This window comes from Engystomops pustulosus, chromosome 6 (genome assembly GCF_040894005.1).
Source record: "Engystomops pustulosus chromosome 6, aEngPut4.maternal, whole genome shotgun sequence".
Lineage (NCBI taxonomy): Eukaryota > Metazoa > Chordata > Amphibia > Anura > Leptodactylidae > Engystomops > Engystomops pustulosus.
Window position 1 is genome coordinate 75,141,757 of NC_092416.1, and position 20,448 is coordinate 75,162,204.

Below are 20,448 nucleotides of genomic sequence, written 5' to 3' on the forward strand. Positions count from 1 at the left end.
AAGTATACACTTATACACACACATTTATGCAGTATACACTGTACCATACACTTCTGCATATACATACAGACTATACACACATACAGCAAATACACACACATTCAGTACATACAGCATAAGCACACACATACGGGAAATACACACACATTCAGTACATACAGCATAAGCACACACATACGAGAAATACACACACATTCAGTATATAGAACATATACATGCATACCATATACACAGCATATGCAAAAACACACATACATCATGTATGTGCATATATTTAAATGTGCACATATATATGCTTATATAAATATGTGCGTCTATAAATACAGTAGATGCATATGTACACATATACACAGTATATACTCAAGGAAAATACAAACAGCACACAAAAGTAGAGATTAGCGGGTGCAAGCTCAATAGGACCAGGCCCTAGGTCAGTGATGGCGAACCTTTTGGGGACTGAGTGCCGAAACTGCAAGCAAACGCCACATATTTTTTGCAAAGTGATAAATGCCAATTTAAAGTAACTAAAGTAACTCACAGGTTTCAAAAGTATTGGCGTCCTCAGGACATTAATACAGTGGAAAGAAGAAATTCTGATTATTATTGTAGTTTATTGTAAGGTCCATAACAGGATCAATCACAGGTCTGGAGAAGGGACTGCAATGATAACACAGCTGTGTCAGCACCTCCTTGCTCCTCCTGCACTTCTAGTGACTTTAAAACAGCGCTGAACGTGGCATGTACTGGGCTGCCTGTGACTGCAGGAGAAGGTATTGAGTTCAAAATGGTGACCTGGGTGATGGTCTGGGTGCCCACAGAGAGGGCCCCGAGTGCCACCTCTGGCACCCGTGCCATAGGTTCGCCACCACTGCCCTAGGTCCTTCAATATATAATCACGAATACAGTCAGCACTCCAAGACGTCCAGCTTTAGATGTTCTTCTTTATTCTTCTTTATTCCATGTTTGAAAAAGGCTCCTAGTGAGCCGAAATGTCGCCGTACTTTGTTGTATTTTTTAAACGTGGAATAAAGAAGAACATTTTTTTCACCTAAAGCTGGAGTGCTGCCTATTTTGGTGATTATACACAGTATATACACAGTATATACATATATACACAGTATATACACATATACACAGTATATACACAGTATATACATATATACACAGTATATACATAGTATATACACATATACACAGTATATACACAGTATATACACATATACACAGTATATACACATTATATACACAGTATATACATATATACACAGTATATACACAGTACATACATATATACACAGAACATACACAGTAGATATATATATATATACACATATATACATTTATACACAGTATATGCATATATACACAGTATATACACATATACATAGTATATACACATATACACACAGATAAATACATATGTATATAGTATATACTTACCTTTTCAGATGTTTTGGGGCTGTATGGGTGAACACCCGGCCGTGGCTTCAGGCAGGTGTTCTGGCGTGTAGGTGGGCGATCGGATCAGTGCTTGTTCGTCCGCAGGGAAGGAGTGGGGTTCGGACGGGGGCTTGATCGGCCGGGAGGAGGTCACACACTCTGGGGGAGTCGGGCGGGTGCCTGTTCCGTGGCGCGGGGGGCCTTTGCTTGTTCGGCCCTGGGGGGGGAGGGGGAGTTGGACGTGCGCGGGAAGGAGTGGGGTTCGGACGGGGGCTTGATCGGCCGGGAGGAGGTCACACACTCTGGGGGAGTCGGGCGGGTGCCTGTTCCGCGGCGCGGGGGGCCTTTGCTTGTTCGGCCCTGGGGGGGGGGGGGAAGGTGCGCTTGTTCGACCGCGCACGGGGGGTTGTTCGGGCGGGTGCTTGTACGTCCGCCGGGGCGGGGGGTGTGTTAGTGGGGCGGTTGCTTGTTTGACCGCAGGAGTGGGGAGGAGGGGCATCCCTGCCAGCACGCAGGGGGATGGCCGGGGGGCAGACAGTCTCCTGTGCAGGGGGCGGACAGCTCACAGAGGGGGCGGCCGGCTTCCGGAGGGGGTCAGTTTAGGAATGGACACAGAGGTAGGGGCCCGGGGGCACGATCCGGTAGGCAACGACACTGCAGGGACACACGGAGTCCGTGCATCCCGGGCCCCTTAACCTCCCGGGCCCCGTAGCAACCGCTACGGCTGCTATGGCGGTTGTTACGCCACTGGCTTCGTGCTTTAAACCACATTCATCAAGGGCTGTAAGCTGGGTCTGGTGAAGATGGGAGTTGTGAACGCTCCTCAGGGTGCGTTCACAAGTGACGTTTTGGATGCGTCAAAACATGTGCCTCGAAATGCATGCGTTTTGCTACCGTGGAAGCGTTTTTCTTCATTGTTGGAAGTGTAAGCAGCTTTGTAAACATTTTCACAGCTGCCTTCACTTACAGCAATGAAAAAAAAAGCTTCCAGAGTAGCAAAACACATTGCAGCATTTCAAAACACATGCATTCTGACTCACATGTGCTCACGCATGCGCTTCAATGCACGCGTTTTGCTGCATACAAAACATCACGTGTGAACGCACCATCGCCCTCCCATCTTCATATAGAGTTGGGAGGCATGGATAGGACTTGCTCTTTCTTTTGTAGCGCGGCCACCATGGCTGGGTGCCGTAGACCTCTATGGGGGTTGTGATCTGGCTGCAAATTGTGTGGGCAGATCAAGACCTCCATTATGGTTGTGTGGATATAGTCTTACTTAGGGTATGTTAACATCTCAGCCATCTTATATTTCTGGTGGAATCCTTCCATCTATTTCAATAGGAGAGGGATTTACACCTATTATACGCAAATTGATCTACACAGTACCCATATACTAACCTGAAATAGCTTGAGGCAGGATCAGGCAGGTTACATGCAGGAGAACCATCAGGACATTTGGGAGGAGCAGATGACAGCAGTTTCTGCACTTTACTCTTCGCTTTGACTTAATAATTAACCCATGCTACTCTGCTCCGACTGCTGAGCTGCTTCCTCCAAAGGCAAGGCACAGGCCAGAGAGGGGGAGGACATATGGGAAGCACCAGGACCTCCATGAAAGGTAAGCCAGAAGATCTAAGCTGCTTTGCAGGAGGCCAAACTATTAGGCTGAGCTTTTGCAGTCAGTGCTGTAAACCTGGTGAACCTGCAGTAGAGAAGGAACTAAGGGATGCAGCAGGACATTTTGCCAGCTGTCATGTTTTAAATATGGTAGCTACAGGAAAGGAAGTTTGGGGCATTGATCTGGAACCCGCTTCATCTATACCTGCTCCACACTGCACACCCATGGGTGTAAGGGTTGTCTTGTACTTTGTGACCAGCATTGTTTTTCCTTTTAAACAAGCATAGCCCCGCTCAGATGCCCTGCCCCCATCTGCTGACCACCCTAGGCATTGTGTCCACAGTGCCTAGTAGTAAATACGGCCTTGGCGACTGGGTGCTATAGACCTCTGTGTTTGCCTAACTGCCCTAACTGCAATACAGTTACGTGTACGACCCTCTAATCTGCCGTTGGTCAAAGCTACTGGTAGACTTCCGTTAATGATTATATGGAAATGTTTCAATTCACATCCTAACTAGCATGGATGATACAACTTTTAGGGTACCCGCAAACTTGTATGATGAACTTAATTCATAGCATGTACCTCTGACAAAGCCAAACAATGTCAACACAGACAGGAAGTGTTTTCATAAGTTCATAGTAATAGACAGCCTCAAATTTCTTGCTTGTATCTTCAAGGCGAAATAAAAGCATTTTCCTATGTTTTGTAATTTGCCAGCATTCTGTGGATTAATTTACTGAGCGATGGGGGGTATTTATTTCCCTGCAGCTTAGTTATTGGATTGCCCCAATTTATGAAGCGAGATAATTCTGATAATAGACATACACGAGGCAATATGTTCTACATATAAGGTTCCTAATAGCACGTTAGGCTTTTTATAGGTGGTATACAGGTTTTATTTTATCACACAAAAAATATTATTTGCTGAATTATATTTTCAAATTCTTTAATATATTTTTGGTGCAAATATCCAGATTTTACAGTATTGCATGTCTCTTACACTCGCTCATGTTATCTGCACTGGAGGTACAATGTGGACTCCCTTTCTATTAATTACCTATTATCATCCTGCGATTTTGTAACATTACTGACAAATTGCTTCTATAAGTGATTCTTAGATATCGGTTTCCATGGATACCATCTTGTGTACAATGTATCAGCTGATAATTGACAGCTCAGAGGTTTTAACAACCTGACTAGTGTGAGGGTCCACGATCCCTTCCCCCTTCCCCAGGGCTCATTACCGCAAATTATAAGCCTGTTATGGATTTATTTTTACTCATCGGATAAATTTTCCAATTGGCTACAAATTCGGTTATCCTTCCATCATTATTGCTAGGGAATGACTCTATGGTCTTTACAGATAGCTATAAATTTACTGCTTTAAACCTTCTCAGAAATTGGGGATATTTGCCGCTTTCACGGGAGGTGACCTGCTCACGGTCTCTTAGGTAGAGGATGGATGAACATCAAGGGAGTAGAGCCCATTCCAAACACGTTTTTTCCTGACAGGGTTAAGTAAGGTCACAGAATGAGATCTTGCCGCCATCTGTTCCTGTATGCAGTATTTACACCAGCGCGTTCATCCATCGCCTCACAATATTTCCAAAACAGCATTATTATTCATGGCTTAGGCATCAGGCAGAGCTGAGATTGTGGAATATGAATGGGGCCCTGGGCCTGCGGATGACCTTTGTTGGGCCTCTTACCAGAAGACAATGGAGCAACATGTTATTGAGCGATCTATGAATGCTACTATAGAGAAAATCATGTAGCAAAATATCTAGCACATGAAGACAAATGGAAACTATAGATGGCACACGAAATAGGTGTAGACCCTTTACTGAGCATTAAATATTAAAAAGTCCCACATTTTCCCTCTTTGAGTCCTGCTCCATCTTGGCCATAGTACATGTCCATGCCCCAGGAGCGTAAGATGCCCCTGCACTATAAATGCATATTCAGGGCATTCTGAGAATTGTGGTTCTACAATGAAAATCAAGCGTGACCTTATGACGGGGCCGGCAATGGCCTCAGGCCCCACCCGTGGAGGAAATGGTGGACACTGCCCCCAGCACATACAAAAAAAATAAACTCAGAGTTATAGTGTGCACCTGGCAGTGCGCTACTGCGGAAGAAGGAGAAGAGGAGATGCCGGGGAGCACCGGAAGGTGATTACTGAGTTTATTCTTTTCTTTAATGTGTTGGGGGCAGTGTCCGGTTGCTGGGGCCCACCATTTCTCCCACCGGGTGGCGCCTGGGGCCATTGCCTGCCGGTGGAAGAAATGGACCTGCACTAACTCATAGATCCCCATATTTGTTATGCATGGACTACTTCCTTCTAAATTAAACTTTTAAAATTATGTTAATTAGCGTGAAGGGGCTTTACCAGAGCCCCTCAGTGCTCCATACTCACAGGCTGTTACAATGAGAAGAACATGTTTCCCCCAAAACCCTGCTCTTTTCCTCCTCCCTTTTCCTGTGTAATCAAGCAGAAGAAGGACATGCAAGGGGAAGGGAGACCTGCTCTGCTCAGCCTGGGAAGCTAGAGCACCGAGGGGCTCCGGAAACACCCCTTCAGGCTCATTACCATTATTTTAAAAGTTTATTTGGGAAGGAAGGCGGCCATGGATAACAGATACAAGAAAATGACCACAGAACAAATTTGATGATAGATTTTCTATAATGGGGTAGAGCTGACAATCTGCAGATGACTATTGATATTTGCCATAATGGGACGCAACAGTGCAGTAAATTCTCATTCCCCGGGACAAATCTTTACTTCAAGAGCTGTTAGTCACTTGGATTTGCAAACGGAACCTGGAAAATGAACAGTTAATTTCACATTTTTACAAACAACTTACTTATGTTCAGAGTGAAATCCTGAATTATCAGATAAAATCTGATTATATTAAGCGGCTTTTCTGGAACATCTGTCTGTCACGCCACACAAAGCAAAGTGTGATTCAATGACAGCCAAGGTTACTGAAGATTAGCATCCAGCCTCAAGCAGTCATCACATCATTCATAGCAACAAGATAATTCAGTATGTAATGACATGTGGGCACAATCCTTAGTAATACCTCTGCTGCAGGACTCTAAACTAGTCATAATACAAAAAGTTTTGTTATCTGGATACCCCCTGGTTGGAGTGCTGCTATCTCTCCTGACATCCCCATATATGTGCTGCTTCATCTTAGCCAAAGGGGCACATTTTGCGAATGAAAAGAGGGGAGAAAGAATAGGGACAGGACTGGATTTAGCGTTTATGCGGATATATATACACTCACCGGCCACTTTATTAGGTACACCTGTCCAACTGCTCGTTAACAATTTCTAATCAGCCAATCACATGGATCCATCCTGCCTTGTATCAACGGTTCAGGCTGGTGGTGGTGGTGTCATGGTGTGGGGAATATTTTCTTGGCACTCTTTGGGCCCCTTGGTACCAATTGAGCATCGTTGCAACGCCACATCCTACCTGAGTATTGTTGTTGACCATGTCCATCCCTTTATGACCACAATGTACCCAACATCTGATGGCTACTTTCAGCAGGATAATGCGCCATGTCATAAAGCTGGAATCATCTCAGACTGGTTTCTTGAACATGACAATGAGTTCACTGTACTCAAATGGCCTCCACAGTCACCAGATCTCAATCCAATAGAGCATCTTTGGGATGTGGTGGAACGGGAGATTCGCATCATGGATGTGCAGCCGACAAATCTGCGGCAACTGTGTGATGTCATCATGTCAATATGGACCAAAATCTCTGAGGAATGCTTCCAGCACCTTGTTGAATCTATGCCACGAAGAATTGAGGCAGTTCTGAAGGCAAAAGGGGGTCCAACCCGTTACTAGCATGGTGTACCTAATAAAGTGGCCGGTGAGTGTATATGGTAACAGCAAGTTTCCTTTATAGGTATGTTAAGAGAACCAAGCTTACTATGTAGATATGGTTAGAAAGCAAAAAGAAACATACTCTGGTCAACATTTTTATTTAAAAAAAAATTGAGTTCCTAGCATAAAAATCTAAATACAGAAATTAATTAACCCTTTAATTCATTTGAAATGGTTGGAGGCTGCTATAATTCATCAATAGGGTATATGTACTCCAAACTTGGAGCCAAAACCAGAGGTGGATGAGAGAGTAAAAACACCTCCTGAACCTCTAGTTAATCTCTTTAATGATCCACAGCTAGCTTTAACTTTAAAAACTGTTTCAGATGGGGTTCACGAGGCGTGAGTAGAAGCTCATGGGTGGCATTGTTAGTCATTACTATTAGGGTAGTGGCACACGTGTTGTTTTGAACCCATTTTTAGTCATGCGTTTTCAGTCTGTTAAAAAACGCATCCGTTTTCCCAATTATCTTAATTAAAAAACAGACAAAAAAACGCATGTGTTTTTTAACGGACTGAAAACGCCACGTGTGCCACCACCCTTGAAGTTAGAAGGCAAAACAATGTTGCTCCACACCAAAAGCATATGCATTCAGCAATGTGTTTTGCCTAATGTGTTGCATCATTACAATGCAGTCTCAACTAAGGCTAAATAGACACCATCTTATATCTACACGCTCATCATTTAAGCTGGGAGAGCTTCCAGTGTATATGCTGTCTGTGCCCATAGACTTATAGTAGCAGCCACTATCTCCACAGAAAAACGACCCTTTTACATCTCTCCTGCTGGATGACGAACATGCTCCGCGGGTCTAAGCTGCTTCCCAACCAACTCTCACTATTCTAATCTTTTCCTCAGCAACAGACTAGTTCAATATTATAAATGCTGCCAATGTTTTTTTATTCTTGTGCCTAATCCAAATGCAGCCACCCATCTTTCTTAAATGGCACCTTCAATTCAGGTAAGTCAGAGAGTGCTGTAGAGAGACTTGGTTAGAATATATTGGGGGCTCATTTACTAATAACTGTGGAAACCGCACTAGGTGCAGTTTGCCTGTGTAGTGTGCAGAGGGCACCAGTTTCATGAATTGTGGCACCCATTCATCATGAATCTGCGCCCCCTCCACTTGTCCAGCAGAATGCACCAACTTTTTTTGGTGCACCTTTAACATGGCGCATGCAACACATGTCTGTCAGACTTTAGATTTTAAATGTGGTGCACTGTCTGACTGTGCCGGAAGTCCCATTTCAATTATGAAATTTGTGTTGCGTGAAGAATAGCGCGGCCGCGACACAAAAGCGTTGAAAGCACCACAAATGTGGAGCTGACACTTCAGTACCTGTGCAAGCAGTTTGCACATAAAAGAACGTGCAAAGTCCATCAGAAAACTGGCACAAGGTCCATAGTAAATGTGCTCCACTGTGTGATAACATGAAATCAGTGACTCTCCTGCATCATTTCAGGTGTGTGCTGACCTTCATTGGGAGATCCGTGTCTTTTTTTTTACAATGGTTGGCATTAAATTGATTTGTTTCATGGTTTTATATAGATTTTTCACCTTCTGTGTCCCCTCTGGATGGATTACTGGCTGCCCAGAGCCACGGTGACAGTGCCGAAGTGAGCAGTAGAAAACCCAAAGTGAATCCGCTGCCGGTTCTTGACTGGAACATTGACTGGATGGATGAACTGGAAGCTAAATACCGACACAGAAACCAGACAAAGCTATTCAATAAGAAGGTGAGGAGATGCCATCCACTAGATAAATAGGGGAGCGTTCATCAACTGTGGTGCATGGTCTGTGTTTTTCTCCCACAATTGTTCTGTAATTGTGCTGGGATGTTAGAATTTGGTGCAAGGGCTTAATGAATTGGGGCATCTGCAGTGGACATTTCTGTAAAGGGGGGGGGGGCATCTGCAGTGGACATTTCTGTAAAGGGGGGGGGGCATCTGCAGTGGACATTTCTATAAGGGGGGGGGGGGCATCTGCAGTGGACATTTTTTTAGAGTTGCAGCTGCATTTCCTACCCCACAGCATATACTCCAGTCAATAACTGTTCCCATTTTTTTGTGGTAAAATTCAGAGCTTTGTCTTATTCCCGAGTATTTACAGTATGAGGGAGAGTTCATCTGCAGAGCACACAGACCGGGCCAACAGTACAGATCTCCTACACCAGTGATGGCAAACCTTTTGGAGACAGAGTGCCCAAACTACAACAAAGACCCACTTATTTATCGCAAGTGCCAACACAGAAATTTAATTTGTGATTTATTCTCCCTTCTCTGTCACAGTTTTCATTGATACCAGCACCTGAGGACACCAATAAAGCAGAAAATAGTCCCAGGTACAGCTGTCACTTTAAAATAGCTCTGTGCACAGCAAGTCCTGGGCTGTCTGGGACTGCAGGAAGATACCTGGAGTCATCTCTGGTGATGGCCTGAGTGCCCACTGAAAGGGCTCTGAGTGCCACCTCTGGCACCAGTGCCATAGGTTAGCCATCACTGTCCTACACTGTCTGGGAGATGTGGTCTGGATGGTAGCCGGGATGAAGGGTTTCATGCAGTTAGGGAAGATGATTGTTTTTCCTAGATAGATGGGTTATAAGAACACAATTGAAGTTAATCATTAAATTACTTTCATGAACAGTAGAAGATTAAGGATATAGAGTAGTACTTAAGTCCTAACATCCGAGCACATGTTGGTTTGGATGCTGGGGGGACCTAGTCGGTTGAACAGCCCGGGGCCCATGGGACACTTGATAAACCACTGCTTTTTTGTCTGTGTGCCAAGAATTGGGCCAAAAAAAAGGGATGGGAAATAAGAAGTGCAAGAAAAGTGTTAGGATTGCTAAGCTGTACCTAAATATTGTGGCGCTAACTCTTCATAAATATGGTGCACAAGGCATAGCAAAAGGGGAAAAAAATCTGCCACAAAACCGTTGGAACGTCAATAATGAATGCCCCCCATAGCCTAGGTATAACTCTAGATGCACACCTGCCTAAGGAGAAACTAAGGCAGTTGTCTGTGTTCTAGCTACAGGGCATGTAGTAATGTGGAGTATAGCAATGGGAGGCACAATAACTTGATTCATTCTAACAGGTTTCTATGGACACCTTCTACACTATTTCTTTGATACAGCTGTTGTTCTCATATCTGCATCTCTAGATAACCAATAACAAGGTTTTAGATTACTCTGCTCCGCTTGCTGCCAAATCACATTTCCATCACATCCTCCACATCTGACCTTATAGTGAAAAATCTTCTCTCTGGCCGGTGTCTACACATCACATAACACCTAACCCTAGGGAACCTACAACAATCAGCCGTGTCCGTAGCAAGCACAACATCAATACATTGCACTCTTCATCTCCTCTAGGGTCTCCAGCACCCACATTATGTGTCTTACACACGTACAGGATGCTAATATAGGGTGGTCATATCATTCTGTGGATTTAAGATGAGTTACCTGTGCTCTGTAATCATCTCCTTGAGGATCACAAAATAATAGCATGGATAAATTCTGATAACCCAATGGTGAAGGTCCTTGGTGCCTGTGGGCTGCAGGAAAGATGCAGGAGCCCCCAACCCACTCTTTAGTTGCTACAGAGGGGTTAGGCAATCTGTATAGACTGTGGGGCTCGAAAAGGGGGTTTAGAGTGGTAACCCCACGGCTTGTGCGTAATCTCCTGACCCACTCATGGCGAGTCGGGGTTCCCTTGCTGGTAATAGAAAAAAGGACCAGGAGGCAGGAGATGGGATCCAATAGCCCAGATTACAGCTCACTTTAGTGAAAATGAGGTCCCTGGTGACAGGTTCCCTTTAAGCAAAGACAGGTTGCAGGACCCCATCACACCTGCAGAGCAAAAATTCCTCTCTGCCTTTTATAAGCATTTGCATTACAATATAATGGTGTGTTATCCTGGGGTAGTTACAGGGGCTGGACTTTGGTTTGGATGCATTTAAAAAAATCAACAAGTGGCTTGTCTATATAACTAACTGCTCAGCTCTCAGCCCCCACCTTTGTGCTCTTGTACAGCTCCTCCCAGGTCACAGCCTGGTGAGCTGACATCAGTGGGGGAGGGAGGAGTTGTACAGGAGCACAAAGGTGGGGGCTAAGATCTGAGGAGTGAGTAACACAGACAAGTCACATGTTGTTTTTGTACAGGAGCACAAAGGTGGGGGCTAAGATCTGAGGAGTGAGTAACACAGACAAGTCACATGTTGTTTTTTGAAATTCATCCAAACCAAAGCCCAGCCCTTGTGACTACCCTAGTATTTTGTCAGCGGTGGCCACTTCCAAGCGGATATTATTATTACTGGCAAGGGCCTCAGGTCGAGACGGAGGCCCCTCCCATTGTGCGAGGTGTTGACGCCCACCCATGGATTCACAAGTCCACTAATGGGCCAGTCAGAACCTGTGTTTCTTTCCCTCAAAATATTAGAAAACTACCATCGAAATTAAGCATGATAAACCAGGGGCACTTACTCAAAGACCCAGGCAATCTATTATGCTAAAGAACCCGAGAGGCTACCCTAGCCCCGCTGTGATCTGGCTTTACAGACAGTTACACTGTCTCACCTTTCCGCCTGCTCCCTCAGCACGTAATGCTCAATCTGATAAAGATTCACCTTAAACAAATGTTTCTAATCACAAATAAACACTGAGCCATCAAGCTGGTTCTCTGATGGATTTATTTAAAAGAAGGACAAACAAGTTTTAAGGGGAAACAAGCAAAAGGTTTCCTAAAAATTCAATTAAGAAAAGATTTTTAAATGGAATTCAGTAAAGAAATGTTGTTACTAGTAATATGGGCTGATAAGGGCCAGAAAAAGGCGCCTTTAGATACATAAATATTATGCTACAACACTGTAAATCTTGTGACATTGATTGTATATTCACAATATGTTTCAGGTGGAACCATTCAAGTAATGTTTTCTCCTTGTTCTCAACTGAGGGAGGTTCTGACCCATCTGTCTAACCCAAGCAAGTAAAGTCAAGACTTCATGGGAAAACCCACAACCTGCAAAAGCTGCATGTGAAGAATACTACATTCAGCATGAAGGACCACAGACTTAGCAGAAATATTCACTTCCCTGGTGTCGCTCCTTTCACAAAATTTCAGTTGCAATTCGAGTCACTGCATCATCTTAATAGCAGGCGACAGATTCTAGTGCATAAGACATTACTATGAGTGGCCAATACAGCTATTCCCAGGACCTGATGCCATTGGATCATCTATAACAATACATCTTGTCTTATGGAGGATATGGGGCACAATAAGCTGCTGAGGTTCTTTTAGGTTGACTTTTTTACATTGTGATCTTGTTATGGGTTTGCGCTGAATTTATAGTGAGATTGGCAAAACTGCAATGTGAAAACCAACCTTTGTCTGCTGTGATTAGGACCAGATTATCACAAATCCTGGATAATAGTCTGTGGAGAAAACATGTACAGGCAGTCCCCTAGTTAAGGACACCCGACTTACAGGCGACCCATAGTTACAGACGGACCCCTCTGCCCCCTATGACCTCTGGTGAAGCTCTCTGGATGCTTTACTATAGTCACAGGCTGCAATAATCAGCTGTAAGGTGTCTGAAATGAAGGTTTATTGATAATCCTTGGTCCCTTTACAGCAAAGTTTCGACTTACATACAAATTCAACTTAATAACAATCCTATGGTCCCTATTTTGTACGTAACCAGGGGACTGCCTGTATATACAAGGAGTAGAGCATAACGTGGTCTAATTTTACCGTTTTCTCCAATTCAGAGTCGCATGAAGAACTTTTCTTTTCCGATGTACTTAAAGTTTACAGCCTGTTTACACCACAGTTTTTTCATCAGACTGCATTCACGTGTTTCATTTACATTACATTTATGTTGCATGTACCTTGCAGTTACCAGTGAGTTTACAGTGTGTTTATATCACTTTTACATTGCATTTAGGCAAACTAAATGTAAATCCAATGCAGGTGTGAAGACTATGCACTGTTAAGGTATAATGGGAAGATTTGCATATGTTCAGTGTGTTCACCCTCTCCTGGTATTAGCTCATAATAATTGGTGCAAAAACGGATGATACACAGCAACAGAAGTGAACTGGCACTTACTTGTTCAGACCTAATATCACAGCAAATATTTGTCACAGTTAGCTGTTTGCAGCTTCTACGTGTCTGTTTTATTGACAGCAAATAGAAAACTTAGAAATGGTGACAAATAAGCACAAAGTATACTAATATAGAGATAGGATGGATTGTGTAGGTTTTATATATATAATAACGGCAGGTGGTCTGCAATTTATGGCTCTTCAGCTGCTGTTAAACTGCAGCTCCCAGCATGTCCTGGCAGACATATCATTAACCCGAGGGTGCAGTCACACATTGCTTTTTGTTGAGTTTTCATTGCGTTCTGAAACGCATTACTACAGCTGAGGAGAGGTGGTGTTTATTTACATTACTGTTAACATTTGTGTTTACAAAATGCATTGTAAACAAGATGTTAACATGAGTTTTTGTTGACGCATGTGTAAACATGCAATGCAAATGTTAGCAGTAATGTTATTCGGCAAATCACCTCTCCTCAGTTGTTGTAATAGGTTTCAAAACACAATGAGAATGCAACGTGTGGCTGCACTTCACTTCGATTCCTTCAACTATTAAGGCTGCGGTCACACGTTCCGTTTGGCGTCCTAGCAGAACGCGTGACCGCAGCCTAAACATGTCTCCTTCAGCAAGTTTGGTATGACTAAGGGGGTGGCACATGTGGCGTTTTTTAACAAGTTTTTGGGCCGTTTTTAAGCAGTCCGTTGACGTCACATGTTCAGTTTATCAGATGCAGTCTTTGAAGCCAAAAGCAGGTGTCGATCATAATGGGTGAGACAAATAATTGAAAGGTGCTGCTCCTCCTCCTACTTTTACTCCATTCCTGGTTTGGGCATCAAAAACTGCATCTGAAAAACTGAACGTGTGACATCACCCTAATTGGGAAAAACAGACAAAAACTTGAAAAACTGATGCGTTTTTAACGGACTGCTTAAAAACGGGCCAAAAAAGGGTTCAAAATCCTAAGGCTGGTGCCACACGCACCGCTTTGTCTGCATTTCTATGGAAACGCCTGCGATCGGAAACGAGCCGCCGGTGTTTTGCGCTAATTTAACGCCGATGCGTTTGGGCCGTGGCCCGCCCCGGTAGGCGTGGCTTTGTCTGCGTTTTTAAACGCAGACAAAGCGGTGAGTGTGGCACCGGTCTAAGGGTGATGCCACACATGGCGTTTTGAACATGTTTTTGGGCTGTTTTTGAGCATGCGTTAAAAACTGCATCTGTTTTTTTAACGCATGCATTTTTTAACGGACTGCTCAAAAACGTGTTCAAAACGCCATGTGTGGCATCACCCTAAGGGTGATGCCACATGTTAGCATTTTGATTCAGTTTTGTAACGGAATCAGAGCACACTAGGACGGCCCGCAGTAGAGTGCTTATGCGTTTCTATGCAAATGCATGCAATTAGCAATCAGTGCCTGTTGTCTTACATTTACACAATACAAGACACCGGGCGCATATGCAATCGGGCACGGGCCGTCCTAGTACGCTTTGATTCCGTTACAAAACAGAATCAAAACACAATGGGGGACATTTACATAAAGTGTCGGTGTCTGCATTGGCTTTGTTACCGACCTGCTCTCGGAAAGAAGATACACATTTAATATTGTGGAGCTGTGCAGAGACATTTCTGGCGCCGAGACCATTTTCTGTCCCTGGGACCAAAATCTGTCCCGAGCACCAGAAATGTGTCCAACAGTCCCTGCTAGACCAGTTTTCTTTTGGTCTACTTTACACCCGTTTTCAGCGCCCAAAAAGGGCTGCGACACTTATTAATTGTGTCTGAGTTTCCACTTCGCCAAAGCCACGCCCCTTTTCGGAGAAGAGTCGGAGCAGACGGAAAAAGGCATTTTTTCTGTCCCCGACAGCTAATAAATAGGTCTGAGAGCAGAACATGTGGTGAGAGCACCACAAAACTGGCGGAAACGCCATAGTAAATGTCCCCCAATGTGTGACCGCAGCTAGACTATGCCTCTACTCTCTCAGACTCCCAGGATCATTACAGTACAGTAGAGACTGGGTCAGGCTGGAGCTCAGACTATTATAAATATCTGGGATGCAGAGAGTTTTGTTCAGTCTGTGCATTTTCGGTAAAGGTGATGACATTATTCTGAAGAGCTGTGATCTGTATATAGGGGATTGGCTGTGGACGAAATAAAAATGCTGGGGGTTGTAGTTTTGCATTTGCTGCATACATGGTAGTTGTTACCAATTTTTACATTGTTTACATTGTTCATACTTTATGCCTATTTTTGATAAAGTTATATTCACATGTCTCTGAATCCATTACTCTGGACAAATGCTGCTAAGCTTGGCCTCCTTGTGCCTGCTATTGCTAAGATCACACATTAGAGGAACCTGGAAACGGATCTACCTTATCATAGTATCATAGTATATAAGGCTGGAAAAAGACGCAAGTCCATCAAGTCCAACCTTTAAGAATTAAATAAATGTTTTATCCCCATAACCTGTGATATTTTTTCTCTCCAGAAAGGTATCCAGGCCTCTCTTGAACATGTACATAGAGTCCGCCGTAACAACCTCCTGCGGCAGAGAGTTCCATAGTCTCACTGCTCTTACAGTAAAGAACCTTTGTCTATATTGATGGTAAAATCGCCTCTCCTCTAGGCGTAGAGGATGCCCCATTGTCCTGGTCACAGGCCTAGGTATAAAAAGATCTTTGGAGAGATCCTTGTACTGTCCGTTCAGGTATTTGTACATTGTAATGAGGTCTCCCCTCAGTCCTCTTTTTTCTAAACTGAATAATCCCAAATTCTTTAATTTGTCAGTGCATTCTAGTTCCCCTAATAATCCTGGTTGCTCTCCTCTGCACCCGTTCCAGCTCTACTATATCCTTTTTATACACTGGTGCCCAAAACTGTACACAATATTCCATGTGTGGTCTGACCAGGGATTTGTATAAGGGCAAAACTATGTCTTTATCATGAGAATCTATTCATCTCTTGATACATCCCATAATTTTATTTGCTTTAGCAGCAGCCGCCTGGCTCTGGTCACTAAAATTAAGTTTACCATCCACCAATACCCCCAAGTCCTTTTCAGCTCCAGTTTTACTAAGTAATTGACCGTTTAGAACATAATTAAACTTTTTGTTTCCATGGCCCAAGTGCATAACTTTACATTTATCTACATTAAACCTCATCAACCATTTCTCTGCCCACTCCTCAAGCTTCCACAAATCCCTCTGTAATGCTAAACTATCAACCTCAGTATTTATTACTTTACACAGCTTAGTATCATCTGCAAATATTGAAACTTGACTGTGTAAACCCACTACAAGGTCATTAATAAAAATATTAAAAAGAAGTGGCCCCAATACTGACCCCTGTGGCACTCCACTGGTGACATCAACCCAATCTGAGAATGTGCCATTAATGACCATCCTCTGTTTTCTATCACTAAGCCAATTACTTACCCAAATACACAGATTTTCTCCTATTCCCAGCAGTCTCATTTTATATACCAACCTTTTATGTGGCACCATGTCAAATGCCTTTGAAAAGTCCAGATATACAACATCCACAGCGTCCCCCAGATCCAGTCTTGAACTTACCTCCTCGTAGAAACCAATCAGATTAGTCTGACAGGACCGATCTCTCATAAACCCATGCTGACGCTGGGTTATAAGGTTGTGCACAATGATATACTCCAGGATAGCATCTCTAACAAACCCTTCAAATATTTTCCCCACCACAGAAGTTAGACTCACGGGTCTGTAGTTTCCAGGATCGCTATTTGATCCTTTTTTGTACATTGGTACCACATTTGCTATGCGCCAGTCCTGTGGAACATAACCAGTCCTCAGTAAATCTTCAAATATTAAAAATAACGGTCTGTCTATCACCGTACATAATTCATGCAGAACCTGGGGGTGTATGCCATCTGGCCCCGGTGATTTATCTATCTTAGTGGTTGCGAGGCGGCGCTGTACCTCTTCCTGGGTTAAACTGTTGACATTCCAAAAAGAATTTACATTATTCCTCATTGTGTCTTCCACCAGGGGATTTTCCTGGGTAAAGACAGTTGAGAAGGCGACATTCAGTAGATTGGCCCTTTCCTCATCTCCTTCCACCATGACCCCCATGTTATTTCTATTATATACTTGAAAAATAATTTGGGATTTTTTTTGCTCTCCCTGGCAATATTTCTTTCAGTCTCTATTTTTGCGGCCTTTACCTGCTTTTTACAGGATTTATTTTTATCTCTATAATCCTGTAATGCCTCATCACTACCTTCACGTTTTAGCACCTTAAACGCTTTATCTTTCTCGCTTATTGCTTTCCTTACAAGACTAGTTAGCCACATAGGCTTTTTCTTGTTCCTTTTATGCTTTTTCCCATAAGGTATGTGTTTCTCACAGGACTTTTTCAGAATATATAAGAAAAAGTCCCATTTTTTGGGGGGGCTTTTGTCGTTGAGAACATTATCCCAGTCTATGCCTTTAAGGTCTTCCCTTAGTTGCTGAAAATTTGCCCTCCTGAAGTTTAGAGTGTTGGTTGCCCCTTCACTAACGCTCTTAGTAAAGCGTAATACAAAATCAATGATATTATGATCACTATTACCCAGGTTCCCCCCAACCTGTAGTTTTGATACCCTATCAGGTCTGTTGGTAAGGATAAGGTCCAGCAGTGCCCCCCCCCCCCTTGTTGGCTCCAGGACTAGTTGCGACAGGTAATTGTCTTTTGTTGTTGACAAGAACCTGCTACCTTTGAAGGACCTGCAGGTTTCTGCCCCCCAGTCAATATCTGGGTAATTGAAGTCCCCCATGATAAGTACTTCACCATGCTTTGAAGCCGCATCCATTTCACTTATCAGCATTTCCTCTGCTGCCTCCATTATATTTGGAGCCTTATAACAAACCCCTAGTAATATTTTATAATTCTTTTTCCCTCCACTTATCTCAACCCATAGGGACTCCACATTTGCATTTGCGTTACTGATGTCATCTCGCAAGACAGGCTGGAGGCAAGAATTCACATATAAACAAACCCCTCCCCCTTTTTTATTTATGCGATCCTTTCTAAAAAGACTATAACCATCTATAGTAACAGCCCAGTCATAGCTACTGTCCAGCCATGTCTCGCTGATACCCGCTATATCATATTTCCGCTCCAACATCAAGAGTTCCAGTTCCTCCATTTTGTTTGTGAGGCTTCTGGCATTTGTGTACATACACTTTATATGGTTTTCCCTGTCCGTATTCCTTTTGTCCTTATTCTCCAATCTCATTCCAGCCCCCCTTCCTCCCCCATGGACTATGACTCTTCCCAGCTCTCTATCTACACTGTCTATTTGCCCTGCACAAGTGTACTTGGCCTCCCCCCAGGTCTCTAGTTTAAACACTCCTCCAACTTTCTAGCCATTTTTTCCCCCAAAACAGCTGCACCCTCCCCATTGAGGTGCAGCCCATCCCTACTGTAGAGCCTTTAGCCGACAGAAAAGTCAGCCCAGTTCTCCATGAACCCAAAACCCTCCTTCCTACACCAACTTTTGAGCCACTTATTTACCTCCCTGATCTCCCGCTGCCTTTCTGGTGTGGCACGTGGTACAGGCAGTATTTCGGAGAAAACTACCTTTGAGGTCCTTGCCCTGAGCTTATGGCCTAAATCCCTGAAATAATTTTTAAGGACCTTCCACTTACCTCTTACTTTGTCATTAGTGCCAATGTGGACCATGACTGCTGGTTCCTCACCAGCCCCTCCCATTATCCCCTCCCAGTAATCTGTCAACCCGATCCGCAACATGCCGAACCCGAGCACCCGGCAAACATTACACTGTTCGGTATGCACGGTCTTTGTGACAGATTGCCCTGTGTGTTCCCCTAATAATCGAATCTCCCACTACCAGCACCTGTCTGACCTTGCCTGTGCTCCCATTACCCTTCTTACCGGAGCAGACAGTCCCCTGGTTGCTAGAGGCCACGTCTTGCTGCAGCATTGCTACCCCAGAGCTGATATCCCCCTCATCCGCCAGCCTGGCAAACTTATTGGGGTGCACCAGATCAGGACTAGACTCCTTACAACTCTTCCCTCTACCCCGCCTTCTACATGTTACCCAACTAGCTGCCCCCTCACTCTGCACCTCCATACTTCCCTCCACACACCCATCTTCCCCAGAGAGTTTGTGCTCCAGGAGCAGCAAACTTCGCTCCATATTGTCAATTGCCCGCAGCCTTGAAGCTTGCTCATTTAGATCCAGAATCTGGGCTTCCAGATGAGCAATTTTCACACATCCCACACAGGAGTATTCCCCCTCAACGGCTGTTCAAGGAAAGCATACATGGCACAGGATGTACACTGTGTAGCAATGCCACTTATGGAGTCATACCTTAATAGATAGATCCGTGGTGGTAGGTTTCCTTTAATATGGACGCTATAGCAGAAGCTGCCAGCCAGAGCTTGGTGAACCAAACATGGAAGTGGGTGAATTAGCCCCTTTCTGCCACACTATTGAGTACAGGGCACATTGGAATGAGTTTGGATGTGAAGTTTCCTCCCAGCTACTACAGGACATAAAAAGGAACAAAATCTATGGCACAAATATACAAGTCTTAAGTTACAACCCTTAGACCTCTTGCCCACGAGCGAGTCCAGTCAGGAAAGAAAAAAAAAAATCACTTTGTGCTGAAGGGATTGCCCAACCTGAGCCTTTGATCACAGGAGTGAACTCAGTATGTCACTGGCTACACCCGCTTGTGGACAATGGACCTTACTCCATCACATCCGCTTTGACCCTGCCTATCCATCCCACCAAGTTCCTTGATTACATATGCAACATCCCAAACTGGGGCCTGACCTTTTTCTATGGCTGAAGGAAGCCGGGTCCTGCATACCGGAGTGGCTGGCAATGCAGCCTTGTGGAGAGTGATGATTACGGGGCTTGGTATCAAGGAGTGGAGACCTCGTCCACAGCCTGGCAAGTCTCCAACATGTGGTGTATGCAAGAAAATGGAGGGAGAGACTGACATTAGGCCTCTCCCTGGGGCAACCCTGATGCATAGAAGGAATCCCTGGGGATAGAAGATGGGGGCAACCTTGATGGTACTCCGCCTGATCCTGGGGTCACTCAGAGGCATGTTGGTGAAGAATGACTTAGTTATTTATTCAGCAAAGGTTCGGCTGGTTAGAGGTAGCTGGACGGAGCAGGTCCACAGGAAGGTGGTTACTCACAGCCTGGTTAAGTATCTTCAGGCTGGGCTGGTTGTGTAGGGACAGAGTCCTTGTGGTGGAGCTCTGTTCTGGATCTATGTCAAGGCAGCTTGCCTCAGACACTTCTTCCAGGGCTGACTACTTGGACCAACCTTCTCTGTTCTCCCGAACTTTCCACTTGAAAAAAGGACTATGTGCTCCCACCCACAAGGGGTTTTA

General features: G+C 44.2%; 1 protein-coding gene across 2 annotated transcripts in view; it reads left to right on the forward strand.

The window, feature by feature from the left end:
• ROBO4 (roundabout guidance receptor 4) overlaps window positions 1-15,334 on the forward strand; it is a 74,336-nt gene extending 59,002 nt beyond the window's left edge. For both annotated transcript variants that reach the window (XM_072156610.1, XM_072156611.1), the window contains exons 19-20: window positions 8,514-8,701; window positions 11,875-15,334. In XM_072156610.1, the coding sequence (XP_072012711.1) occupies window positions 8,514-8,701; window positions 11,875-11,892 (206 nt within the window). In that variant the 3' untranslated portion in view covers window positions 11,893-15,334. The remainder of the gene's footprint in view (window positions 1-8,513; window positions 8,702-11,874) is intronic.
• The last annotated feature ends 5,114 nt before the right edge of the window (window positions 15,335-20,448 follow it).